The 27,123-nt window shown below is 45.9% G+C and overlaps 1 protein-coding gene across 7 annotated transcripts in view; it reads left to right on the top strand.

Annotated features, from left to right (window-relative positions):
* Positions 1 to 27,123, top strand: part of supt3h (SPT3 homolog, SAGA and STAGA complex component) — a 622,281-nt gene that overhangs the window by 408,147 nt on the left and 187,011 nt on the right. For all 7 annotated transcript variants that reach the window (XM_072499078.1, XM_072499079.1, XM_072499076.1 and 4 more), the window contains 2 exons: positions 21,735 to 21,821; positions 26,929 to 27,022. In XM_072499078.1, coding sequence (XP_072355179.1) covers positions 21,735 to 21,821; positions 26,929 to 27,022 — 181 coding nt within the window. The remainder of the gene's footprint in view (positions 1 to 21,734; positions 21,822 to 26,928; positions 27,023 to 27,123) is intronic.

The raw sequence follows: 27,123 nt of genomic DNA, 5'->3' as shown, positions 1-27,123 counted from the left end.
AACCTAAAGTAGAGAAAAAGTGATCTTGTCTTGCACAAAGTTGACTCCAGTGATGGTAACTTGCCTGAAATATTCCATTGTTAAAATCCTGATCAGCATAGAAGGAAACTGAATAAGGGTATAAAAATTGTACACTTGGCTATTTAGATTTCAAAATTAGATAGAGCATTGAGTAGATAGGCCAGAGACTAAAAGAACACTTGATCAGCACGGTAGCACAGTGGTTAGCACAGTTCCTTCACAGCTCCAGGATCCCAGGTTCAATTCCTGGCTTGGGTCACTGTTGGCGCGGAGTCTGCACATTCTCCCCGTGTCTGTGTGTGTTTCCTCCGGCTGCTCCAATTTCCTCCCACAGTCCAAAGATGTGAGGTTAGGTGGATTGGTTATGCTAAATTGCCATTAGTGTCCAAAAAGGTTAAGTGGTGTTACTGGGTTACGGGGATCGGGTGGAGGCATGGGTTTGAGTAGAGTGCTCTTTCCAAGGGCCGGTGCAGATTCGATGGGCCGAATGGCCTTCTTCTGTACTGTAAATTCTATGATTCTATATCGGTAAATCATAAGAACACCTTTTTTTTAATGTATTCCACAAAGGCTTTCCACTTTATACATTGGGCCTACCCTTTGCTCTACTATTCCAGTAGTCAGTCCCCTGGCAGGCTTCCCATCTCCACTTGCTCTAAACTTCAATCTCCCTGACATCAAATTCTGTTCCCCATCACCCATGTGGTCACTTACCTATATTGACTCTCAGTCCTCCAGTGGCTTGAGATCAGTAATTTTGTTTTTAAAAAATGTCAAACAACAGCAATATAGATTTGAGTTGGTCGGAAATTGAAGTAGATTTATGCCAAAGTAATGAGTTATAATTTGAGAACTAGGTATGCTAGGAACTGCAATTAGTCATGAGAGACAGGGTTCCAATGACAAGTCAATGATCTGGATTGTAAAGTGATGAACCCCAAATGGACTGAGACATTCCTTCTCATTCCTACACTCGGTGTGGTCCTTGAGAATAATCAAACTTCAGGAAAGGAATTGAGAAATAATTAAATTGCTGTGATGAAATAGTAAACAAAAACCGCAATCCTTCCAAGTATAAGCATTTAATCCACTTGCAGTTCAGTTTCACAGGGTAAACCTCTTTAAGTGAAGTGATCATCATGAGAGCCATACATGAATTGATTTGGGAATGACATTTTCTTTTTCCAAGTCCATGAAAGATATAACATTCCAGTAAAATATTCAATTTACTGCAGCTATATAAATGAAGATTTTTATATGTGGGATCATATTGTCATACACAAGAAGTAGTATTTTTTCTTAGTCAGTTTATGGTTAGTGATGTGGTACTGGTATCATTGTATTTTTTTCTGCTCTGTAATTCTGACAAGACTGAAGATTCCAGCTGTGGTCAATGAAATGCTCTGCCACCATCAGAGTGATCGAGCAGACTGCTTTTGCTTCACTGTGCATTTTCTGTTTTCTGTCAATTTACTTGTACTGTGTACAAGCAGGCGCATAAATGAACTCAGCCTCCTGACTCCCAGATTCTCAGTCACAAAAGTTAGCTTGATCAATGAAGTAGACAGTGAAGACCGAAGACTGTAATGTTTTGTGAATTTTCTTCTGAGCATGTTAATGTTATGTTGGCAATAAATTTCAGTAAGGTTACTTTTATTTCTATAACAATTACTTAAATGGATATATATGCTCTAGGTAATGTTAGTCGCTGGTTATGCAACTGGCATGCTGATGAAAATTTGGCTTTTAATATCTGTGGACTAAGTTATGCTTAGCACTATCAAATAAAATACATTCGATCAGTGCTTTAAGATTCAGTGCATCGACCTTATCGTATGAGTACAACACAAAATTAAGCTCTTTGCCTTTCGTCAGTAAATCTGTCATTTGTTGCTGACCTAGATACAGCCTTGCATTGGTTATTTTGTCAAGTAACTTGTCCAATATATATAACTTTTTTTGTCTATTTAAGCATTTACATTTTCTTTTTGAGCTGAGCAGAAATGAATCCTCATTCATTGATCTTCCACATAAATTAAGAAGGTTTCTTCAGAATCTCTTGTGGGGTTTTGCAACTTGTGATCCTATTCCTTTTTCACGCTACATTAGTACTGTAGTCACAGTAGATGGGAATGTAGAATTAAAATCACAGATGAGCCGTGAACTTAATGAATGGAAGAGCAGACTCAAGGGGCTGAATGGCTTAGTTATGCTCCTATTTTGTATGTTTGTATAAGCAGCACTTAAGTGGACATTAATTGGCCACTTAAGGGCCTCAATTATAGCATGGACAGGCAGGCAGTCCTGAGCCTTGTCTGCACACCCATTAAATTGCTGCTAGGTTAGGGGAAGGGTTGGTCGATGGCGGCTAGCATGCTTGCAAAATTTTACAGCTACCTCACCTTACTGCCTCTGAAATCTGCTTGGGGGTAGTGTAAAATTCTGCCCATGGTCTTTCAGCAACTATAATTCTTCAGATGTTTTCTTGACTTTTCTTGAACTTGTTCATTTCACGTTTCATTCAGTATGCTATCAACCATTTCCTTTGATGCACTGAACAAACAAATGATACATACAAAATGTTGGAAATACCCAGTAGGTCAGGCAGCATCCGTGGAGAGAGGCACATTTAACATTTCAAGTCTGTGACCTTGCGTCAGAATGTTGCAGATATAACAGGTTTTAAGCCAGTACAGAGGATGGAAAGGGCAGGTGGGCAGTGGTGGTAAGGATGGGGATGAGGAAAGAACAAAAATTAAGATCTGAGATGCGGTGGAAAGTGAGAGATAAAAATGACAAAAGTGATGATAAAATGTGTGGTATTGGGAGAAGAAATTAAAGAAAATATAGTTCTGGAGGAGATGTTAATGGTTACAACAGAATTATCACCAGGTAAATATTTCTGATATTTTGACTTTTTTACGGTCCCTTTCTTGTGTTCTGGAACTACTGGCCTGACACCTTCTGGGAAAAGTAAGAAAGGCTCTGTCATGATATCCACATCAGCATATCATGATGCAATCACACACACACTGATGGACAGGTAGTTGGACCAACCAGCACACACATAACATCGCAGCCAATCACCAATGAGAGTACACACACTATAAAACAGGGAACACCACAGTTCCCGCTCATTCTACCAGGAGATAGCTCAGAGCACAGAGCTCACAGCGTGCCACTCAGACATGGACCATGTGCTGAGTGCCTCACTAAGATAGTGATAGAGCTGGGTCCACAAGTTAGCTGGTGAAGCACGTACCCAAGCCAGCAGTTAGTAGTTGTCGTTGTAAAGACAATAAAACAGAGTTGTACCATCTACAGCCGTGTTGGATCATTTGTGCATCGGAACACCCAACACGACAGGCTCCATGCCTTAAGTAAAATGGTGTTGGAGCCTGAAATTCAGAAGTCGCGCCGCCATATCCACTCACCTGATGAAGGAGCTACTCTTTGAAAGCTAGTGATTCCAAACAAACCTGTTGGACTTTAACCTGGTGTTATAAGACTTCTTACTGTGCCCAGCCCAGTCCAACGCCGACATCTCCACATAATGGCAGTTACACAGGGCCTTGGTGAGGCCACACCTGGAATACTGTGTGCAGTTTTGGTCTCCTTGTCTGAGGAAGGATGTTCTAACTATAGAGGGAGTGCAGCAAAGGTTTGCCAGACTGATTCCTGGGATGGCAGGACTGAAATACGAGGAGAGATTGAATCGGTTAGGAGTATATGTAGGGCAGCAGGGTAGCATTGAGGGCAGCACGGTAGCATTGTGGATAGCACAATTGCTTCACAGCTCCAGGGTCCCAAGTTCGATTTTGGCTTGGGTCACTGTCTGTGCGGAGTCTGCACATCCTCCCCGTGTGTGCGTGGGTTTCCTCCGGGTGCTCCGGTTTCCTCCCACAGTCCAAAGATGTGCAGGTTAGGTGGATTGGCCATGATAAATTGTCCTTAGTGTCCAAAATTGCCCTTAGTGTTGGGTGGGGTTACTGGGTTATGGGGATAGGGTGGAGGTGTTGACCTTGGGTGGGGTGCTCTTTCAAAGAGCCGGTGCAGACTGAATGGGCCGAATGGCCTCCTTCTGCACTGTAAATTCTATGATATATGATATTCGCTGAATTGGAAGTAGTGGCAGGTATAGTTCAAGATTTCCTTTTATTTAAGAGCTGTTTAACCGTTAATTGTAAAGCTATTTATTTGATATTAATATGGTTAATTCTGTGTTTAGATTAAAGTTTGTTTTAACATAAAAGATACCTATTGGTCAGAGTCATCACTCCTCGGGTGAAGTATTCTTTCCTCAGTTTTACAAATAGAAAAACTCTTTGGGGTTCTCGTCCGCAATCCTAACACACTTCGCTTGACAGATCTTGTGTAAAGTGAATCTTTCAAATGGATTCCTAATTCAAATTGTAATCAATTAAGAAGAAAGAGAAGCTCATCAAGCAGATTAGAAGGGAGTTTCAGCCAAACTGATCCATGAGCATTGGAAAAATTGAGCTCTGATCCAGCTTATTAATTTGGGTTGAAGACTCTAGTTTCAACTTTGATAAAGAGACTTCTAGCAACTCAATCATCGGTAGGCGGCAGGTATTGATATAAACTTGAGATGTTCTGAAACCTGGGTCTTCTCAGGCTCTTTTTCCGTTGTTTTTCTTTATTCTTTCATCGGATGTGTAAATCACTGGCAAGGCGAATATTTGTTGCCCAGCCCTAATTGCCCTCGAACTGACCGATTTTCTAGGCCATTTCAGAGGGTGAGTTGGGATGGGTCTGGAGTTATACGTATGCCTGGTGATTTTACTAATTGCTTGATCACTGCCTTCTAGTCTGCCTGCACCAAGTGTTGCAGGTTTGCTCTACTCCCTCCCATTATTACCCAAGTGATCTGGTTGAATATCCATCCATCTATAAACATTCCCAAGTGCTTCAGCCCCTTGCTTTTAGTGTCTTCTTCCAGCTTCTTCTCCCACATGCATTCCATGATATTGGAAAAACAAGTAATTCTGCAGAAGATTCTGTCATATGTATTGATTTTTTTTAAAAACTCGGGTGGGAGGGGTCTTTGATTATGCTGCCCGCATTTCCAAGGCAGTGGGAGATGTAGACAGAGTCAATGGATGAGAGGCAGGTTCCCGTGATGGACTGGGCTGTCACGATTCTCTATAGTTTCATGCGGTCCTGGGCCAAGCAGTTGCCATATCAGGCTGTGCTGCAGCCAGATAGGCTGCCTTCTATGGTGCATCTGTAAAAATTGGTAAGAGTCGATGCGAACATGCTGATTTTCCTTAGTTTCCTGAGGAAGTATAGGTGCTGTTGTGCTTTCTTGGTTGTAGCGTCGACATGGGTGGACCAGGACAGATTTTTGGTGATGTGCATACCGAGGAATTTAAAGCTGTTAACCATCTCCACCTCGGCCCCGTTGATGCAGATAGGGGTGTGACTTCGCTTCTTGAAGTCATGACCAGCTCTTTAGTTTTGCTGGCATTGAGGGAGAGATTGTTATTGTTACACCACTCCACTAAGTTCTCTATCTCCCTCCTGTATTCTGACTCATCATTGTTCGAGATCCGACCCATTACGGGCGTGTCATCAGCAAACTTGTAGATGGAGATGGAGCCAAATTTTGCCACACAGTCGTGTATGTATAGGGAGTATAATAGGGTGCTAAGTACGCTGCCTTGCAGTTCCCCGGTATTGACGAGTATCGTGGAGAAGGTGTTGTTTATCCTTACAGATATGGGTCAGGAAGTTGAGGATCCAGTTGCAGAGGGGGGAACCAAGTCCTACATTTTGGAGCGTTGATATGAGCTTGGCTGGGATTATGGTATTGAAGGTGGAGCTGTAGTGAATGAATAGGAGTCTGACGTAGGAGTCCTTATTGTCGCGATACTCCAGCGATGAGTGTAGGGCCAGGGAGATGCCATCTGCTGTGGGCCGGTTGTGGTGGTATGTGAATTGCAGTGGATCAAGGCATTCTGCGAGTATGGAGTTGATGTGTCTCATGACCAATCTCTCAAAGCACTTCTTTTTAGAAAAAATAAATTTAGTGTACACAATTCATTTTTTCCAATTAAGGGGCAATTTAGCATGGCCAATCCACCTACCCTGCACATTTTTGGGTTGTGGGGCGAAACCCACGCAAACACGGGGAGAATGTGCAAACTCCACACGGACAGTGACCCAGAGCCGGGATCGAACCTGGGACCTCGGCGCCGTGAGGCAGCATTGCTAACCACTGTGCCACTGTGCTGCTCTACAAAGCACTTCTTAATGATCAATGTCAAGGCAACCGGACGGGAGTCTTTGAGGCACGTTGCCTGGTTCTTCTTTGGCACTGATATGATGACGGCGGCCTTCTTGAAGCAGGTGGGAACCTCGGGACGGATTAGGGAGAGGTTGAAGATGTCCGCGAACACATCCGCCACTTGGTCAGTGCTGGATCTGAGTGCTCGACCAGGGACCCCGCCAGGACCCATCGCTTTCCGAGGGTTCACTTTCAAGAAGGCCAATCTGACTTCGGAAGCTGTGACGGTACTTATGGGTGTCTGAGGGTTGACAACGGCTTGTTGGTTTCCTGCTCGAACCGAGCATTGAATGTATTGAGTTCATCGGGCAGGGGTGTGCTGCCACCGGAGATTCTACTTGACTTTGCTTTGTTGCCCATTGTGTTGTTTAAGCCTTGCCACAACCGACAAGAGTTTGTGACGTTAGTCTGTGTCTCTAGCTTAGCCTGGTATTGTCTTTTGCATCCCTGATGACTTTGCGGAGGTCGTACCTCGATTTCTTGTATAGGTCAGGGTTACCTGTCTTGAGCGCCTCGGAGCTGGCTTTCAGTGGGGAGCGAATCTCCCGAGTAAACATGGTTTCCAGTTGGTGAACGTACGTACTACCTTCTTTGGCATGCAGTCTTCTACACACTTGCTGATGAAGTCAGTGACGGTGGTGGCATACTCGTTTAGGTTAGTCGCTTGAATATGGACTAGTCCACTGATTCCAAACAGTCACGTATGAGCTCTTCTGTTGCCTCGGACCAGCACTGCACGACCTTCTTAACCGGATTCCCCCGCTTAAGCTTCTACCTGTAAGCCAGTTGAAGGGGCGTCTTATGGATTGATTTTCCGAAGTGCGATGGGGGGATGGATCGGCAAGTACCCTTTATTTTTCTGTAGCAGTGGTCAAGAATGTTGGTGCCCCTGGTGGGAAAGGAGGTGTGTTGGTGGAATTTTGACAGTACACTCTAGAGGTTAGCCTAGTTGAAGTGCCCGGCCACGATGAACAAGACCTCTGGGTATTCTGTTTCACTGTTAGTTATAGCGGTGTACAATTCGTCAAGCGCCTTCTTCACTTCCGCCTGGATGGGATCTAGAGCGCCGTGATAATGGCAGAAGTGAACTCCCTTGGAACGTAGTACGGGCGGCACTCCACAGTCAGGTATTCTAGCTTTGGGGAGCAGGCGTTCGCCAGAGTCGCACGTCGAGCACCAGGAGGAGTTGATGAGGTGGCAAACCCCTCCACCCTTCGCTTTGCCAGATGACACCATGCGGTCCATCCATGTATTGAGAAGCTGTCAGGTTGTATGGCACAGTCCGGTGAGGCAGGGGTGAGCCATGTCTCCGTGAAACAGAGCACACAGCACTTCATCTTAAACAAAATGCTCAAGATTCATTGTCTGTTCTAATGAAATATCAACAGCCTGAAGGGTTAACTCTCTTCACAGATATTGCATTATTTACTGAATATTTCTAACGTTTCCTGTTTGTAATTCAGATTTTGACTATCTGAAGTATTTTGTTTTTCGGATCTATTATCTATATTGTAGTTTATAAAGTATCTTGGGAATTATTTAAAGGAAGCGTACATTCAAATTCAACATGTTGCAAGCTAAGATTGAAACAATCATGTTTACAAAGGATTCAAATCATGCCCTGTATTCCTCTGTAGTCTAGTTTTGATTTTGAACCATGTCAAAAAACACAGGAAGGGAAGCTATGGTAAATATAAACATCCCCTGCTGATTTGCATGTGCTTTCAAATAATGTGGTAAGAAAGGGCACCGTTGACAAAGTAGTTTAAATTATACTAAATACACTAACAATTGCAATCCTAATATTTAACATCTATTTTTTTTGTTCTTTCATGGTATGTAGGCATTGCTGGCTAGGCTAGCATTTAGTGCCCATCCCTGATTGCCCTTGAGAAGGTAATGGTGAGCTGCCTTCTTGAACCACTGAAGTCCATCTGGTATAGGTACACCTGCAATGCTGTTAGGAAGATAGTTCCAGAATTTTGACCCAGTGACTGAGAAGAAATGAATCCAAGCCAGGATGGTGTGTGACTTGGAAGGGTTTTCCAGGCGGCGATGTTCCCAAGTATCTGCTGCCTTGTCCTTTGAGGTGGTGGTAGAGAACGTGCGTTTGGGAGGTGCTATTGAAGGAGCCATGGTGAGTTGCTGCTATGCATCTTGCAGATGGTACGCACCGTTGCCACTGTGCATCAGTGGTGGATGGGCTGCCAACCAAGTGGACTGCTCTATCCTGGATGGTGTTGAGCTTCTTGAGTGTTTGAGCTGCACTCATCCATGTAAGTGGGGAGTATTCCTTCACACCCCTGACTTGTGCCTTGTAGATGGTGGACATGCTTTAGGGAGTCAGGAGGTGAGTTACTCGCCGCAGGATTCCTCGCTTCTGACCATGCACTTGCAGTCACAGAATTTATATGGCTGGCTCAATTCAATTTGAATGAATGGTAGCCCCCCCCCCCAGCAAAATGTTGATTGTGGGGAATTCAGCAATGGTGATGTCAGGGGAAGATGTTGGATTCTCTCTTGTTGGAGATGGTTTTTGCCTGGCACATGTGTGGCACAAAGGTTACTTGCCACTAATTAGCTCAAGTCTGTTGGTTGTCCAGATTTTCTGCATAGGGACATGGACTGCTTCAGTATAATTTCTAAACATTATCCTTGCACAAAATAGGGCGGCACAGTGGTAAACACTGCTGCCTACGGCGCTGAGGACCCAGGTTCGATCCCGGTCCCGGGTCACTATCCGTGTGGAGTTTGCACATCCTCTCCGTGTCTGCGTGGGTTTCACCTCCACAACCCAAAGATGTGCAGGTTAGGTGGATTGGCCACACTAAATTGTCCCTTAAATGGAAAAAAAATAATCGGGTACTCTAATTTTTTTCTTTTTTAATTCTTACACAAAATAGCATATATTATGTCTAATCTAAGTTCAGACTTAAATGTACTGCCGTTACTTGGGTGCACGGAATGAAACTCCAGAGCTCATTGTAACTTCGGCAGGAGTGTGCTGCTAATTAGACGGTACATAGATGCAAGGGCCCTAATTAGGATTCTGAGGAGAGTTGTTGAAGTGCAGTCTCCATCTCCTCGAAGCAAGGTAATCATCCTAAGTGGAGGGTGACTGGTGATGGGAACTCCACACTTCAGGAATTTCTTCATCCTCAATCAATAATGGGACCCAGCGTTCATTTGACAGAGGTGTGACTGGTGAGACCAGGCCAATGACTATGGAAAGGAGTGGGACCCACATGAAAAGACACAGAATTTAAAATATAAATGCAGCCCGTACACAAAGGTAGCCATAGAGGCATTTTAGAAATGTCGCTGCGATATGGCGACTGAGGGACACAATGATGTCCCCCCCACCTCCCCAGAAGATATCCACACTGACAATTCACTATAAAATTTGTACGTCAATGATAGAATGGGTACATCTCTGACAATAAAACAATCCGCCTCTTTCCCACCCCGCCTGCCACCAAACTCTGTGCAACCTATTTCACTTTTTTAAACTTGTTTGTACTTTGTGCTAATACCCTAATTTTGTCAGATTAAATGGAACACCCATGGATTCCTGCTCAGCAAAAACTTAGCAAGAAAGATCCTTTATGTGGTTGGCTAAATGAGATTAAGGATACTATTCAATTGAAATGTTGCAAAAAATAGTAATAAGTCTGAGGCTTGGGAGTGTTTTAGAAACGAGCAAAGGGCCACCAAAAGCATTAAAAAGTGAAAACATAGAATCTAAGAATAAACTAGCCAGAATATAAAGCATTTTGCAAGAGTTTTGTGTAAGTATATGAAAAGCAAGAGAGTAGCTTAAGTAAATATTGGGGAGTGTATTCCTTTCCCCCCTGAAACAGGGACAAGAGAAATTATCATGAGAATTAAGGAAATGGCAGAAACGGTGAACAAATATTTTGTTTCTGCCATCCCAGTAGAAGATACAAGTTTCATACCAGCAATAGAGGATAACCTAGAGACTAAAAAGAGTGAGGATATTAATATCAGCGGAGAAAAGGTACTGGAGGAACTCGAGGAACTAAAATCCATCAAATCACCAGGACTTGATAATCTACATCTTGGGGTTCTAGAAGAGATATCTGCAGCAATAGTGGATGCTCTGGCTATGATTTTCCCAAATTCCCTTGATTCTGGAAAGGTCCCAGCAGATTGGAAGTAATGCTGTTATTCAAGAAAGGGGGAAGCGAGAAAACTATGAACTACAGGCCAGTTAAGTGTCGGAATCTATTATTCAGGGAATATTCACAGTGTCCTTAGAAAAGCATAGTATAATGAGAACAATCAACATGGTTTTACAAAAGGAAAATCCTGTTTGACAAATTTGTTGGAGTTATTTTATAAGGCTGTAACTGGTAGGTTAGAAAAAAATGAACCAGCAGGTATAGCTTACTTGGATTTTCAAAAGGTATTCAGTAAGTTTTGACACAAAAGGTTAGTACGCATGATAAGAGCTGATAGAGTTGAGGGTGATAGATTAGCATTGATAGATTGGCTAATAAACAAGAAGCCTAGGGGAAATGGGGCACTTTCAAATTGGCAGGCAATGACTGGTAGAGTGCTACAATGATCAGTGCTGGTGCTTCAGATATTTACAATCTATATTAATTAATTGGATGCAGAGAAAGAGTTATGTACCTGCGGTAAGGCCCCTGTACTACAGGTACGGGGGTAGATCCCTGCCTGCTGGTTCCGCCCAGTAGGCGGAGTATAAATATGTGTGCTCCCAGTACAGCAGCCATTTCGTCAGCTGCTGTAGAAGGCCACACATCTCAGTGTAATAAGGCCTCGATTACATCCTACTCTCATCTTTGTGTAATTGATAGTGCATCAATTTATTACACTGAGTTTTTCAGAAGATGAGATGGACCTCTGCATCAAGCCGGATCGCCTGCAGCTGCATCTGCAAGCAGACAACGCCAAAAAGGACTTTGAACATTGGCTAGCCTGTTTCGAAGCATACATCGGGTCTGCGCCAGACGAAATTCCAGAAGCTCCAGATCCTTTACACGCGGCTGAGCTCCAACGTCTTTCCACTTGTCCAGGATGCGCTGACCTACGCAGAGGCCATGGCGCTCCTGAAGGAAAACTACGCTCAGCGGACTAACACACTCTACGTCAGGCACCTTCTCTCCACGCGGCGTCAACTTCCCGGTGAGTCGGTGGAAGATTTCTGGCGCGCCCTGCTCCCCCTAGTTAGAGACTGTGACTGTCAGGCCGTTTCGGCCACGGAACACACAAATTTGCTAATGAGAGACGCATTTGTTACGGGCATAGGGTCTGACTACATCCGCCAGCGCCTCTTAGAGGGAGCCACGCTCGACCTCATGGCGACCAAAAAACTAGTGCTTTCACTTACGGTCGCGTCACGCAACATTCAGGCCTATGCCCCCGACCGCGCGGCCCACCCCCCCTGTGCATCGTGGACTCCGCAGACGGCTGCCCCATCGTGGACCCCATCAGTGACTGCCTTCAGCCAATCCAACGACTGTGCCGCGCGGCAGCCAACCAACCCCGGGGGGCCCAAATGCTACTTCTGTTGGCAGTTAAATCACCACCGACAGCGCTGCCCGGCGCGGAGCGCCCTCTGCAACGCCTGTGGCATGAAGGGACATTCCGCTGCAGTGTGCCAGGCCCGTTCAATCGCCGCTATTGTCCCGGCACCCCCCACGTGCAGCCAGTGGGCGCCGCCATATTCCCCTCCTAGGACCACGTGCGGCCAGTGGACGCCGCCATCTTGCCCTACGTCCTCCCCAACCTCTGCGCTGCCTTGCTACTCGGCCTGGACTTCTAGTGAAACCTCCAGAGCCTAACCCTGAAATTCGGCGGGCCCCTACCACCGCTTACTGTGCGGCCTCGCAACCCTTGAGGTCGACCCACCTTCCCTTTTTGCAAACCTAACCCCGGATTGCAAACCCGTCACCACCAGGAGCAGACGGTACAGCGCCCAGGACAGGACCTTCATCAGGTCTGAAGTCCATCGGCTGCTTCAGGAAGACATCATCGAGGCCAGCGACAGCCCCTGGTGAGCCCAAGTGGTAGTGGTCAAAACTGGGGAGAAAAACAGGATGGTCGTTGACTACAGTCAGACCATCAATCGGTACACGCAGTTCGACGCGTACCCCCTCCCATGCATATCCGATATGGTCAATCAGATTGCACAGTACTGGGTCTTCTCGACAGTAGACCTGAAATTGGCCTACCACCAGCTCCCCATCCGCAAGGCGGACCGCCCATACACTGCGTTCGAGGGAGACGGCCACCTTTACCATTTTCTTAGGGTTCCCTTCGGCATCACCAACGGGGTCTCGGTCTTCCAACAGGAGATGGACCGAATGGTTGACCGGTACAAGCTGAGGGCCACTTTTCCATACCTGGTTAACGTCACCATCTGCGGCCACGACCAGCAGGACCATGACGCCAATCTTGCAAAATTTCTCCACACTGCCACTCTCCTCAACCTCACGTATAACAAGGAGAAGTGCGTGTTCAGCACAAACCGCTTAGCCATCCTCGGCTATGTGGTCCAGAACAGAGTTCTGGGGCCCGACCCCTCCTGGAACTCTCCCTACCCCACTGCCCCAACCCCTCAAACGTTGCCTGGTGTTCTTTTCGTATTACGCCCAGTGGGTCCCAAACTATGCGGACAAGGCCCGCCCACTCATTCAAACCACTGTTTTTCCTCTGATGGCCGAGGCTCACCAGGCCTTTAACCGTATCAAGGCCGACATTGGCAAGGCCGCGATGCACACGGTCGACAAGACGCTTCCCTTCCAAGTCGAGAACGATGCATCAGACATCGCTCTGGCCGCTACCCTCAACCAGGTAGGCAGGCCCGTGGCATTCTTTTCCCACACCCTCCATGCCTCCGTAATTCGTCACTCCTCCGTCGAAAAAGAGGCCCAAGCCATCGTTGAAGCTGTGCGGCATTGGAGGCATTGCCTGGCCGGCAGGAGATTCACTCTCCTCACTGACCAACGGTCGGTTGCCTTCATGTTTAATAACACACAGCGGGGCAAGATCAAAAACGATAAAATCTTGAGGTGGAGGATCGAGCTCTCCACCTACAATTACGAGATTTTGCATCACCCCGGTAAGCTCAATGAGCCCCCGATGCCCTATCCCAAGGTACATGTGCCAGCGCACAAGTGGACTGACTCCAGACCCTGCACGACAACCTCTGTCACCCAGGGGTCACTCGTTTTTACCATTTCATCAAGGCCCGCAACCTGCCCTACTCCATCGAGGAAGTCAGGGCGATCACCAGAGACTGCCAGGCTTATGCGGAGTGTAAACCACAATTCTACCGGCCAGACCGTGCATGCCTGGTGAAGGCCTTCCACCCCTTTGAACGCCTCAGCGTGGACTTCAAAGGGCCCCTCCCTCCACCGACCGCAACACGTACTTTCTCAGTGTGGTCGATGAATATTCCCGATTCCCCTTTGCCGTCCCATGCCCCGACATGGTGTCTGCCACCGTCATCAAAGCCCTCAACACCATCTTCGCTCTGTTAGGCTTCCCCGCCTATGTCCACAGCGACCGGGGATCCTCATTCATGAGCGATGAGCTGCGCCAGTACCTGCTCAACAGGGGCATTGCCTCGAGCAGGACGATCAGCTAAAACCCCAGGGGAAACAGGCAGGTGGAGAGGGAGAATGGGACGGTCTGGAGGGCCGTTCAGCTGGCCCTACGGTCCAGAAATCTCCCGGCCTCCCGCTGGCAGGAGGTCCTCCCCGACCCACCACTCCATTTGGTCGCTCCTGTGCACCGTGACTAATGAAAACCCCATGAATGTCTCTTTGCCTTCCCCAGGAAGTCCACCTCCGGGGCTTCGCTCCCGACATGGCTGGCAGCCCCATGACCCGTTCTCCTCCGTAGACACGTTCGACTCCACAAGGCGGACCCGTTGGTTGAGCGGGTACAGCTACTTTGCGCCAACCCGTAGTACGCCTATGTAGCGTACCCCGATGGCCGCCAAGACACAGTATCCCTCAGGGACTTGGCACCACCTGGTTCCACCCTTGCCCCGGCGCCACCCTCCCCTCCCCCGGCGCAGCCCCTGCTCCGGGACAATCCGTCCTCCCTTTGCTCACACCCGGGGATGAAGAGGATTTCGACACGCTCCCGGAGTCACTGAAGACCAAGCCGCCGCTGGAGTCGCCACCAGCACTGCGGCACGCTCAGCGACAGATCAAGGCACCGGACCGCCTGAATTTGTAATATTATCTGTACTTTTAAAACACAACTTTCTGTATGTAGTTCTCCACCACCCACTCCGGACTCTTTTTTTTAACAGGAGGTGAATGTGGTAGTCACCACTGATGTATATATTGGGAAAAAAAATGAAAATCGCTTATTGTCACAAATAGGCTTCAAATGAAGTTACTGTGAAAAGCCCCTAGTCGCCACATTCCGGTGCCTATTCGGGGAGGCTGGTACGGGAATCGAACCGTGCTGCTGGCCTGCCTTGGTCTGCTTTCAAAGCCAGCGATTTAGCCCTGTGCTAAACAGCCCCATATATATATATATATATATATATATATATATAGATGTATATATAGATGTTGAAATAGGTGCTTTACAGTAAGGCCCCTGTACTACAGGGGTAGATCCCTGCCTGCAGGTTCCGCCCAGTAGGCGGCGTATAAATATGTGTGCTCCCAGTACAGCAGCCATTTCGTCAGCTGCTGTAGGAGGCCACACATCTCATTGTAATAAAGCCTCGATTACATCCTACTCTCGTCTTTGTGTAATTGATCGTGCATCAGTACCGTGCTGACAATACAAAGCCAGTGGAAATGCAAGCTGCCAGGAGAACACAGAGGTTGCAAAGAGATAAAGACAAGTTAAATGAATGGGGAACAAGGTGGCAATTGGAGTATAATATGGGGAGGTGTGAGGTTATTCACTTTGGTCATGAGAAGAGAAAAGCAGAATGTTTTTAAAAAGGCATGAAACTCGTAAATGTTGATGTTTAGAAAGATTTGATTGTACTCATACAAGGAACACAAAATGTTAATATGCAGTATAGCAAGCAATTCGGAAAGCAATGGCATGTTGGCCTTCATTACAAGGGGATTGTAGTGGGAGAATAAAGAATTATTTGAGGAACGATATGCTAGAGGCAGTGCAGCAAAGGTCCAATAAATTGGTCCTGGGATGAAACGATCGTCCTATGATGACAGGCTGAATAAATTGGGTCTATTTCGTCTGAAGTTTAGAAAAATGGCAGCGACCTTATGGAAACATTCAAAATTATGAAGGGACTTGACAGGGTAGGTACTTTGACATTCTTTCCCATGGCTGAGGAATCTAGAACAAGGGGAACAGTTTCAGGATAAGGGCTAATCATTTAGGACTGAGGCGAGGAGAAATTTCTTCACTCAAATTGTTTACATAGAACATACAGTGCAGAAGGAGGCCATTCGGCCCATCGAGTCTGTACCGACCCACTTAAGCCCTCACTTCCACCCTATCCCCGTAACCCAATAACCCTCCTAAACTTTTTGGCCGCTAAGGGCAATTTAGCATGGCCAATCCACCTAACCTGCACGTCTTTGGACTGTGGGAGGAAACCGGAGCATCCGGAGGAAACCCACGCAGACACGGAGAGAACGTGCAGACTCCGCACAGACAGTGACCCAGCGGGGAATCGAACCTGGGACCCTGGCGCTGTGAAGCCAAAGTGCTATCCACTTGTGCTACCGTGCTGTCCAATGCCGTTGCCGCTGTCACTGGTTGTGAATCTTTATAATTCTGTTCCCCAGAGAGTTATGGATGTTCCATCATTGAATACATTTAAGGCTGAGATAGACAAATTCTGGTGTCTTGAGGGAACAGTGTGAAAGTGGAGTTCAAGCCCAAGATCAATCATCATGTTGAATGGAGCAAGCTCAAAAGGCTGTAAGGCCTTCTCCTATTTCATATGTTCTTATCATTGGAAAAAGAAGGCAGTCAGGAACAATGTGATTCCAATCACAGTGCTCACCCCTAGTTCCAGGCTAGTTTTAAGTTGTTATAATTTTAGGACAATGGCTGATGCATGCAGCTGATGAAAAGCATGGTTAGTGCTGGCTGCATGCAAAGGTCCAAAGAGCACGATGTTGGTGTGTTGCCGCATTTCAATCAACAGACATGGATTAATCTCGCATCATGCTTCCTGCACCCACTTTTGGAGATTATCCAATTTACTCCCCCAAGAGTTGTCCAACTCAAACTTCCACTTATCCATTTCAAAACAAATTAGCTGAGAACATTTTGGCAATTGCACTGCACTGAATGCCAGGAGAGGTCTCAACTCTAAATAATTCATCTCGTCAAGAAGTATCAATCTTCCTAAATTTCTTATTTAAGGATCCTCCTGTTTAAACCTGATTTCCCATGTGTTTTCCCTTTATTTTCTGTTATTTTGGCTTTTCTAACTTTTGCATCAGGACGATCGCTGAACCTACCCCGGCAAGATGTGCTATTTGGGCTGGCCTCAGGAAATCCCCAATGAAATGTGCTGCTTGGTTTGGCCTCAATGATGACACATTTTGATGGAATTGGCTGGCAGCCAATAAGCTGTTTTAAATTCCTGGGTCTTACCTACCTCTTGATGCTGATTGGGGCTGTCTATTCCAGAATGTTCTGCACAGGTAGGCAGACCTCATTCTGAGAGAAGTTCAGTTTTAGACCGAGCTGAAGAAGGCTTTGAGTTTTCTATCTCCTTGACGGGGGGTAAATCTCTCTCTACAGTCAGATTGACCTGCACGGAAATTCAGTCCAGCATCAGCTGCAGGCAGGCCAGTTTAAAGAACCCTTTTTAAAATCTCATGTGGGGAACTCTGTTCTTGTTGTGGAAAGGCTGGGGAAGCTGGCAACAAATGAGAATTACACAGGCCGGGATTTGTTCTTTTGGTTGAAGGTTCAGGTTAATAAAAGTGAAAGTGACTTCCCAGAGGAAGTCTTACAGCTTGAGAGTTTTGATTGAAGGCACATGCCAGAAGATCCAAACTAACTGGTCGTTTCAATTAAATCTCCATTATCCCTCCAATGCTGCCCACCGGGTCCGAGATATATAATAACAGATAGTAACGGTTTCTGGGGTACAAATTGAACATGGGAAAGAGCGAGGTGTTCCCGATCAATGGTAGAGGGTAGGAGAGAAGGCTGGAGGAGTTGCTTTTCAGGGTGGTGGGGGTGGGTTTTAGGTATTTAGTAATCCAGGTGGTGTGGAGCTGGGCCCAGCTACACAAATTGAGCTCGGCCGATTGGCAACGGGAATGAAGTCGGATTTCAAGAGGTGGGATGTGCTGCCGTTGCCACTGTCACTGGTTCGGCAAATGCAGACAGTCAAAATGACACTGCTGCCCATGTTCCTGTTCGTGTTATAGAACCTCCCTAACTTTGTTCCCAAGTCCTTTTTCAGGACGGTTAACGGGATAAGTTTGGGGTTGTGTGTGTGTGTGTGTATGTATGTGTGTGTGGTGGTGGTGGTGGTGGTGGGGGGGGGGGGGAATAGGGGGAGGGGGTGGGTGGGGGGAGACCCCACAGGTGTTCCTGGAGAGGGGACGATGGAGGGCTGGCATTGCCGAATCTGATGAATTATTATTGGGTGGCGAATATTGCGATGGTGAGGAAATGGGCTGTGGAGGACAGGCTGGTTTGGAGGCGGATGGAAGCAGCATCATGTAGGGGAACGGGTTTGTGGACACTGTCATTGGCGCCTCTTCCGTGCTCGCCGGTCAGGCACTCCGTGAGCCCAGTAGTGGTTTCAGCGTTAAGATTGTGGAGCCTGTGTAAGCAACATTTTGGGTTGGGGAAGTATATCGCAGGGCTGGATGGTGGCAGGTGGGGATAGAGTATTTTAGGGACTTGTTTATAGGTGACAGGGCTGGATGAGTTGGAAGAATTCTAGGTGACATGGCTGGATGAGTTGGAGGAATTCTATGCGTTGCCCAAAGGGAATGCTTTAGGTACCTGCAGGTGAGGGGTTTTATGAGCAGAGAGGTGCCGGCCTTCCCGGGGCTGCCGCCTCCGGTATTACAGGACAAGTTATAGTCGGAGGACAAAATAGGGGAAGGTGTCGGATATTCACAAGGAATTGATGGAGCGGGAGGGCGCTCCAGTGGAGGAGATCAATTGCAAGTGGGGGGAGGATCTGGGAGGGGAGGTGCAGGCCAGGACGGAGGGAACGCATCCTTGTAGTGTGCAAGGTTAAGCCTCATCCAGTTTCAAGTAGTGCATAGGGCCTGAGGGGGTTCTGGCAGATGTTCTTGGATGTTATGTCAGAGGTTCTGGGTATGGGGGTGGCTCCCAGTCTGGAGGTGCCGATATTTGGTGTGTCAGAAGATCCGGACATCTAGGTGGGTAGAGAGGCCAATGTGTTGACCTTTGCCTCCTGATAGCCCGGAGACGGATTTTGTTGTGTTGGCGGACTTGGAGCCACCGAAGGCGGGTATGTGGGTGAGCTGGCAGAATTCCTGACGTTTGAGAAAGTCAAGTTCACGTTGCAGGGGTCGCTAGAGAGGTTCACCCGGAGGTGGAAACCGTTCATTGATTTCTTCAGGGAGGATTGAGGGGTCAGCAAGGGGGAGGGGGAATGCGGGGGTGGGGGGGGGGGGGGCGGGGCGGGGGGGGGATAAGGGGGTAAAAATTGGGAATGCAGGATGTAGTGGGATGTTGGTATCAGCGGAGGTTGGGGATTTGTGGTTGTTTGTTCAAATTGATGTTTTGGCCTTCTGATATTTTGTGTATATGTGTAAAAGGCCTTGAGTAAAAATAGTTAAAAAAACAATTGATTCAGCTCCATCTCTTTGAACTAGATCCTGCGACCCAATATTTTACAACTTGAGTTTCTTCCAGTTGACCGTTGCCATATTGATGATGCTTAAGTTCAGCATCACGGGAGACACAACTTAGAGAAAACCTTGCCCATGTACTACATTGCAATAGTGTGAGGGACAGGTTGCAGAATGAATATAAGGACGGTTTTCAGTGATCCAAAGAAAATTGAATAAACAGCTGAGTATGGAAAAGGGAAGGTTGGAAGAAATCCAAGCCATATCAGTTCACATGCCAGTGAATGGGGGGAGCAATGATCACCAATCTTCACCATACTGGACAATATAGCTTTTTTGTTCAAAAATAATGTCAATTTAGCATGTCAGCGACACAGATGGTTGCAAGTCAGCCGCAAGGTTGCCACTCTATATGTGCTATATTTTACCCGTCACCACTGGGTGCGTTTTGGGGTAAGGTAGGCTGGGTGCCCACCGGATGCCTACCCCACCACCTTCCTGTCCACCCCAGGCTCACCCTCACCTGGGTAATAAGGGGTGGGTGGTGGTGGTCTGGCGGCAGAATCGGCAACCTGCCCACCATATTCAAATAATAAGTAATCAGGGGTCAATTAAGGTTATCATCAAGCCAGCTGACCCTGATTTTGCCCATGCCAAAAAACGTTTGGTGGAGGACAGCTAGGCAAGAGAGGGCAGCCTGACTTTTTATAAAAAGTTCTTCGAATGGTGGAAAGGAGGAGGGGATTTGCTCTTTGGGAGCTGCCCTTTGCCGATCAAGGTCCGAAGATCGAACCCCCATTCGTCTCTACCTGCTCACAGACTTAAACCCACCTCCTCTCCCTCACCCTGACCCCCTCCCTGACCTACCCAAACTTTCCCTCCCCAAGACCTCGTTCATACCTGCTCTGGGAACCCACGGACTGCCTTTCTTCTTTTCCTGCAATCCCAGCAGCTGCCATTGACATGCTCTTGGCACTAATGAAGCTGCTGACCAATCAGGTTGATTGGCAGCCCCAGCGAGTGGAGCGTCCTCCCTCATAAGGGGTGGGAGTCCCACTTTTATCTGTCCTGCAGCATACTATAGCTGCAGGTCAAGTCAGAGTGTTGGCCCCCACCAGTCCGTGCTCTCCACCCCCCAATATTATTCAGTTCTGTGACTGACAAGTGCTGGATTCTAAGTCCAGTTATCTTGCGTTCTGATAAAATTGTGTTCATAAAATAAGGAACAAACTTGCAAAATGTTGGAGTCATTTGCACAGGCTTAGGTCTAGGAAGAGGTTCAAGTACGCCATGAAAGAAAATCTTATTCTTAAAATGTAGGTTCCCTCCTGTCACTTCAGTGGAAATGGTTTTGCATTGGTAAAAATAGTTGCCTCAGAAAATAAAATCTGTGCTTTGAAATGAGTGATGAATAGATTACCCTGTTAAAAAGTGACACCTGTTTCTACTCAGAGAGGAATGAAATATTTCAATGAAGCCTGTTATTATTGCACTAAATGGTACATAATGGTTCAGCTTATTAAGGTGAAATCTACTTTGATATTTTCCTGAAAACAGAACTATTTATTCCATCTAGTCAAGCTGTAGAGTGTCAAAATATTCAATGCGAGCTTCAATAATGTTTTTGTGCATCTGTGTTGAAACATTTTTGTGAATAGTTTATTTTAAATAAGTGATAGCTTCCATAGTTTGAACATCGGGATGGTGGATGGATTTAGTGTAAATGGTACAGAGCCTTGATCTATCATTTCAGGCAAAAAGCCAAAATGGACATGCATATATATGAGAATATGATAACCAGAAACACTTTTTTTAAACTGCCTGATTGCAGGGAAAAATGTAGTTCTACAGTGCGGTCTAGTATTATGATTTATTAACTGGACATTGTGCCCACTGCATCAACAGAAAGGAAATATGCCCCTTTTCTGTGACTATTAGAAACAGCTACTGTTGATGCAGTTTTTTTCACTACTAAATTCAAATGTTAACCAGCACGGGAGTTGAATGAATAATGTTCTTATTCAACTTGGGCATTGAGTGAAAGTTATAGCTCTTCCATACGTGCGTTAAATTTCTCAACTATTTTCAGATGGGTGAGTTTTTTTTAAAATAATTGAACATTAGCATTGTGCAAAATCACAACTTGGTTACAGCACAGCCCACCGTGTCCTTGCCTGCTCTCTCAAGAGCAACACAGCCAGTCCCACTCCTTCATTCTTTCCCTATAGCCATGCAAATTGTTTCTCTTTATGTACCTGCCCAGTTCTCATTTTGAAAACAGTGATTGAATCAGCCTCCACCACACTCTCGAGGAGTGCATTCGAGATTCTAAGCACTCACTGTGTCAAAAGAAAAAGCTGTCTTTTCAGGGGCTCTTCGTCATGGTGTCCTCGTGTTATTGGCCATTCTATCAATGGGAATCGTTTCCTTCTCTCCCTATACTCTTACTAAACCCCTCATGTATATCCTACCATGGAATGCAGTATAGGTTTATATTATGCTTTGCTGTGTTAAGTTTTAGTTCGGTATCATTGCTGATGTAGCACAGAACACCAACTTTATTTGCTTAAAATTTATAAGCAACATTTTTAATATGTTTCCCTTAGTTACACCAAGCAGCTGATATTTCTCAAGTCAGAGGAGCTCGAGTCATCGCAGCAGAAGATATTTTGTTCTTAATGCGGAAAGACAAGGTTAGTCAAGTATTTTGAACCAGGTTACAAACACTGTCGACCTGGATCAGTATAATACTGTGAAATGCATATTTTGGATTAAATTTGATCGTTTATCATAGAATCATAGAATGTCTACAGTGGAGAAGGAGGCCATTCAGCCACATCAAGTCCGCACTGACCTTTCAAAAGAGCATCCTACCTAGGTCCACTCACCCGTCCACCCGGCCCGATCCCGGTAACCCCATAACCTAACTTGCACATTCCTGGACACTTAAGGGGAAATTTATCATGGCCAGTCCACCTAACCCGCACATCTTTGGAAGGATTGTTTTGTATCTCACCATGTGCTTTTCACAAAGCTATGTACGGATGGGGAGGCTATTACATGGTCCCTCATCATAGCACCCAAATGCCTCCTGAGTGACTTTTGCCTCCACTTTCCTAACAAGGACATTATTCCGTTTATTAATTACTCTTTTATTCTGACAAAGTGCTGTTACTCACTGCCTTCTGAGATTCATGTTGCTTACTTAATTAGATGATCTCAAATGGAACAACATTAGAGGAGCTGCTTGGCAACCCTCGATTAGTAAGGGTAAAAGATGCCATGGTTCCAATCCTCACCCTCACCCGTCCTATGGAGTCACTCTTTCTGGAAAGTTCATGTGTGTATGGATTTTGGATGAGACTAGGATTGTGCTCAACTGGGATGACACCCCTACTGGACAAATAGGGCTGGATTTTCACTATCAAGGCATGTAGCTCAAATTGGAAATTTTTCTGACTCACCCGACTTGCCTCAGTAAAATGTGGCCTGAATTTCCCGATTTTCACTCTGGGGCTAGGGTGTGGGATGGAGTCTGACCCACCGGTTCTATGAACTCCAGAAACAGATGCTAGATGGCCATAGGGGAGATTGCCTGCCAAGGTTAGAAATGCTGCCTTGGTTTTCTGGTCATGTTTCTGTTATAACCTGCCTGCTTACCATTGGCTGGGGACTAATGACAATCCCACAATCCTGTGGGAGTATGAGCTTCCCCAATGAGGGGGGCGGAGAAACCATTAGCAGACTCCCTGTATAAATAAAGCTGGCTAATTTGGAACCAGCAGGAAGGAGTGAGCAGCAAGCGAAGTTGCTGCTGCTGTTGTATATATATGTTATTGTAAATAAATGTTATTTCTTTGTATCCTTAAAACTCGTGCTGGATTCTTCGTGGCCCTCACAAAAGTTTCAAAAACGATTATTCCCTTTACCCCTCACTCTTCACATTCTCTCACAGCTCCCACCAATCGTCCATGGCCCTCATACCCTCAATGCCAACTCATTCCACCCACTGAGCCTCTGTGACCCCTCAAACCCTTTATGCTACTTCTATAACCACTCACCCAGGATCCCCTATGGACTGATGTCAGGAGCCATGCAGAGATTAAACAAAAATAAACTTCCAATTATCTGATATAGTTCTCACTGCTGCACACATTATGGGGAACAAACTTGAATTCCAAAAACTCATTCAATGCTTTTAAATATTTTCAAATGGTAAATCTCTTATAAAAACAAACCGCTTCCAATTAGAGCCCACATCAAAGACAGCTACTCCTTTAATAGCTTCTTTGAACTCGTGCTGAGACAATAGTTTTGAAACTCAACCAAGCATTCATAATGATGTAATAAAGCCTTTGGGGAAATTTCAACGAAAAAGCTCTGGCTGGGACCTACTGGCTTCGTCGCACCCGACTTGGTGACACTTGAGAGATCTCGCGAGGTTCAACTGAGACATTGTGATCTGGATCACGCCCATGGCACATTTAAATATGTCTGTGGAGTATTCCCCTGGGGTCTGGGGACTAAGGCCTCTCCAGCAAGGCCTTGACCAGGCGCAGTTTAGTTCTGGTCCACACGAATATGAACCAGTTGAAATGGCTACCAGTGGTCTACCCAGGTCATTGGAGACACATGGTAGGTCGGGCTCTGGCAGGTTAGTACCCTGGCATGCAGGCACCTTGGCACTGCCAGCCTGGCACCTTATCACTACCACACAGACACCCTGGAAGTGCCCCCTGGCACTGCCAAGCTGGGAGGGGCACTGCCAGGTGCCATGCTGCAGTGCCAGGCTGCCTGTGCCAGGGGTCTAGCCTGGTGTGACTTGCCTTTAAGAGCTGGGTGAGGGGAGCTCGAGGACCCTGGAAGAGGTGGGTGCAGTGGGAGGGTCTGGAGGCTGCGGTGCGATCTCTGAGGGTGATCAAAATGTCGGGCTGCCTTTAAAAATGGCACCCTGATCCGTGAGCTCGTCAGTGCAGGAAATTATGTAAGTGCAGCCTCGATGGTTGTCCCTTACCAAGGCCAAAAAAAAGGTAAAGTGCTTTGAATAGCGGAGTGTTTCCCGGCGCTACAGCTGCATCAATTTGTGACTCCCGAGTTAAGGCCTTTGGACTAATCAAAATGGGGTCTGTTTGAACTCAGCACAGAGTTAAAATGTACCCTGCTGAGTTTGGTTTTCACCCCTTTACCCTACCAGCAAAACTTGGATCCGTCTCAAATGGGCGCAGGACATCCGCACCTGGGTCCCACCTGACCTTTTTAACGGTTCACAGAGTCTTCCTGACAGCCAAAATGAGGCCTGTTCTCCTCACCCTCACTGTTTATCTACCACATAGCAAATTGTAATTTGTGAGGAGGGGCTGTTGGAAGATTAACAGTCCCATGGAGACGTACCATTATATATATCAGCATAAAGGAGAAATATAAAAAGTAAAAACTGTTTAATGTATTACTTTGGTTTGATGTATTTTGTGCAATTCAGTTTTTATCAATATTAAGATGTTTTCTAAGTTTATATCTTAATGAATCCCAGAGGATTGGAAAGTAGCAAACGTGACACCACTGTTTAAAAAAGGAGGTCGGCAGAAAGCGGGTAATTATAGGCCGGTAAGCTTAACTTCGGTTGTAGGGAAAATGCTGGAATCTATCATTAAGGAGGAAATAGCGGGGCACCTGGAGGGAAATTGTCCCATTGGGCAGACGCAGCATGGGTTCACAAAGGGTAGGTCGTGTCTGACTAATTTGGGAGAATTTTTTGAGGACGTTACCAGTGCAGTAGATAACGGGGAGCCAATGGAAGTGGTATATCTGGATTTCCAGAAAGCTTTTGACAAGGTGCCACACAAAAGGTTGCTGCATGAACTAAAGATGCATGGCATTGAGGGTAAAGTGGTACCATGGGTAGAGGATTGGTTAACTAACAGAAAGCAGAGAGTGGGGATAAATGGGTCTTTCTCTGGTTGGCAACCTGTAACTAGTGGGGTCCCTCAAGGATCAGTGTTGGGCCCGCAGTTGTTCACAATTTACATAGACGATTTGGAGTTGGGGACGAAGTGCAATGTGTCAAAGTTTGCAGATGACAGTTAGATGAGTGGGAAAGCAAAAAGGGCAGAGGATACCGGAAGTCTGCAGAAGTATTTGGATAGGTTAGGTGAATGGGCTAGGGTCTGGCAGATGGAATTCAATGTTGCCAAGTGTGAGGCTATCCATTTTGGGAGGAATAACAGCAGAATGGATTATTATTTAAATGGTAAGATGTTAAAACATGCTGCTGTGCAGAGGGACCTGGGTGTGCTGGTGCACGAGTCGCAAAATGTTGGTGTGCAGGTGCAACAGGTGATTAAGAAGGCTAATCGAGTTTTGTCTTTCATTGCTAGAGGGATGGAGTTTAAGACTAGTGAGGTTATGCTGCAATTGTATAGGGTGTTGGTGAAGCCGCATCTGGAGTATTGTGTTCAGTTTTGGTCTCCTTACCTGAGAAAGGACGTATTGGCACTGGAGGGAGTGCAGAGGAGATTCACTAGGTTGATCCCAGAGTTAAGGGAATTAGATTATGACGTGAGGTTGAGTAGACTGGGACTGTACTCATTGGAGTTTAGAAGGATGCGGGGGGGATCTTATTGAGACATATAAAATTATGAAGGGAATAGATAGGATAGATGCGGGCAGGTTGTTTCCACTGGTCGGGGAAAGCAGAACTAGGGGGCATAGCCTCAAAATAAGGGGAGGTAGATTTAGGACGGAGTGTAGGAGGAACTTCTTCACCCAAAGGGTTGTGAATCTCTGGAATTCCTTGCCCAGTGAAGCAGTTGAGGCTCCTTCTTTAAACGTTTTTAAGAAAAAGATAGATGCCTTTCTAAAGAATAAAGGGATTCGGGGATATGGTGTACGGGCCGGAGAGTGGAGCTGAGTCCACAAAGATCAGCCATGATCTCATTAAATGGCGGAGCAGGCTCGAGGGGCCAGATGGCCTACTCCTGTTCCTAGTTCTTATGTTCTTATGAACATTTTTATGAATTCATATTCTCTTGATTTGAAACTTGGAGCTAATTATATTTTGGACCTTTAGTAACTATTCAAGAAATAAAAATATTTACAAGTTTGGGACCAAGGAATTTGAACACAGAAGTTATTTGTGAATTTAAAGTCCTCTGTTGTCCTCAATGTGTTTCTCATTCAGCTGCAAAACGTACTTAAAGGGGAGGGAAAATGTTGACAAGTATTTTATCTTCAAAATGCTTCCCAGTATCTATGTTGATCAGAGCATGTTCAGAAATATACTTGCTAACTTAAGCAAAGCATCTTCAAGTTGGTTGCCCAAATGAGACCTAGCATTTAGGGCCTTCTTTCTTCCAGGTGTCTTCCAGTGGTATTGATATCACTGCATGGTAGCAGCTGCCTGCATTTTTGAGCAGCTGTGTTCTTTTTACTGAGGGTTGCAACTTCAAAAGAGTCTGGAAGCCCATGCAGAGCTGCTTGGTTCAGAGAAACAAGCGACCAGATGGGATAAAAAATGTAAGAGATCCATCAAGATGAGATGATAGACATCTAATGCTTGCAACATGCTTGTAACAATCTCTGAAAGGGTTGTCTATAGAGAAGATCCTAATATTGGAAAACCAGCGTTATTTAATAACATCTTGTCGCACGTTCCATAAGAGTTGATTTGACAGGTTTCCTACTTCTGACTTGGCATTTGTGTAATTTCAATATGTGATAAGTAAGAACAGGCAGGCACTTAAAATTGTATTTTTAATGTGAAGGAGATTTTCTGTTCATGTATTTATTTATCTTTATATGCAGGGAAAACTACGGCGTTTGCTAAAGTATATGAATTTCCGGGATTTCAAGTCCAAAATTGTTAAGGGTGTTGAAGACGAAGATGTTATTGAAGCAGGTACTTGGAAGAAAAGATGAACTTATCAGAATTAAATTAGCAATATAAAGTCATGAGCTTTGTGTTGGCTTCAGATCTCTGAAGGCACTACAATTCAAGTG

Source organism: Scyliorhinus torazame, chromosome 4 (assembly GCF_047496885.1).
Source record: "Scyliorhinus torazame isolate Kashiwa2021f chromosome 4, sScyTor2.1, whole genome shotgun sequence".
NCBI classification, from domain to species: Eukaryota; Metazoa; Chordata; class Chondrichthyes; order Carcharhiniformes; family Scyliorhinidae; genus Scyliorhinus; species Scyliorhinus torazame.
This window is presented reverse-complemented; position numbering and strand designations above follow the sequence as displayed.